Source organism: Onychostruthus taczanowskii, unplaced genomic scaffold (assembly GCF_017590055.1).
Source record: "Onychostruthus taczanowskii isolate IOZ18803 unplaced genomic scaffold, ASM1759005v1 scaffold1133, whole genome shotgun sequence".
Lineage (NCBI taxonomy): Eukaryota > Metazoa > Chordata > Aves > Passeriformes > Passeridae > Onychostruthus > Onychostruthus taczanowskii.
The window spans coordinates 1-1,172 of NW_024497997.1; the positions used below are offsets into that span (position 1 = coordinate 1).

The window sequence follows — 1,172 nt, forward strand, 5'->3', positions numbered from 1 at the left end:
AGGGGGGCATCTGGGAGGGGTTCAGGAAACTACCAGAATTTGGGGGTCCCATCCCAGAATTTGGGGGGTTCCACTCTGGGATTTTGGGGTCCCATCTTGGAATTTGGGGGGAAGCCCATCCCATTGTTATTGGAGGCTCCACCCCAGATTTTTGGGGGTCCCATCCCAGATTTTTGGGGGGTTCCACCCCGGAATTTTGGGGGTCCCATCACAGGATTTTGGGAGGTCTCATCCCAGGATTTTGGGGGTCCCACCCAGGATTTTTTGGGGGTCCCACCCTGGAATTTTGGAGGTCCCATCCCAGGATTTTTTGGGGGTCCCACCCTGGAATTTTGGGGGTCCAATCCCAGGATTTTTTGGGGGTCCCATCCTGGAATTCTGTGGTCCCATCCCAGGATTTTTGGGATCCCATCCCAGGATTTTTGGGGGTCCCACCCTGGAATTTTGTGGTCCCATCCCAGAATTTTTGGTGATCCCATCCCAGGATTTTTTGGGGGTCCCACCCCAGGATTTTTTGGGGGTCCCACCCTGGAATTTTGGGGGTCCCACGCTGGATTTTTGGGGGTCCCACCCCAGGATTTTTTGGGGGCCCCATCCAGAATTTTGGGGCTTTTACCCTGGATTTTTGGTGGTCCCACCCCAGGATTTTTGGGGGTCCCACCCTGGATTTTTGGGGGTCCCACCCTGGAATTCTGTGGTCCCATCCCAGAATTCTGGGGTTTCTACCCTAGATGTTTTGGGGTCCCAGCCCGGATTTTTGGGGCTGGGGGCTGCTCACCGTGGGGGCTCCGCTCTCGCCCGGCGGGGCCTTGGGGAGGGCCTTGGGGAGGGGCTTGGGGAGGGTCCCCGGGGGTCCCAGCGCCGCCGTGTCCCCGGGCACGGGACCACCTGCAGGGGGGCACGGAGCTGGGGAGGGGGCACACGGCCAGCCCTGGCAGCAGCCCCCCAAAAACGGGACTTTGGGAATGGGGGGCGGGGAGGAAAAGGGGGAATTTGGGAAAAGAGCCCGAGAGGGGGAGAGGAACAATTGGGGCTGGGGGCGACACCTGAACCCCCCTTTCCCACCCACATCCCCTTTTCCCACCCAAATCCCCTTTTCCCACCCAAATCCCCCCATTTCCCACCCAAATCCCCTTTTCCCACCCAAATCCCCTTTTCCCACCCAAATCCCC

At 59.4% G+C, this 1,172-nt stretch overlaps 1 protein-coding gene across 1 annotated transcript in view; it reads right to left on the reverse strand.

Moving 5' to 3' along the window:
- Positions 1-778: 778 nt before the first annotated feature.
- LOC121347867 (ribonucleoprotein PTB-binding 1-like) overlaps positions 779-1,172 on the reverse strand; it is a gene marked incomplete at its 3' end in the record, with an annotated part of 3,626 nt that continues 3,232 nt past the window's right edge. Inside the window, exon 6 of the mRNA XM_041426838.1 lies at positions 779-888. Within this exon, the coding sequence (XP_041282772.1) occupies positions 779-888 (110 nt within the window). The remainder of the gene's footprint in view (positions 889-1,172) is intronic.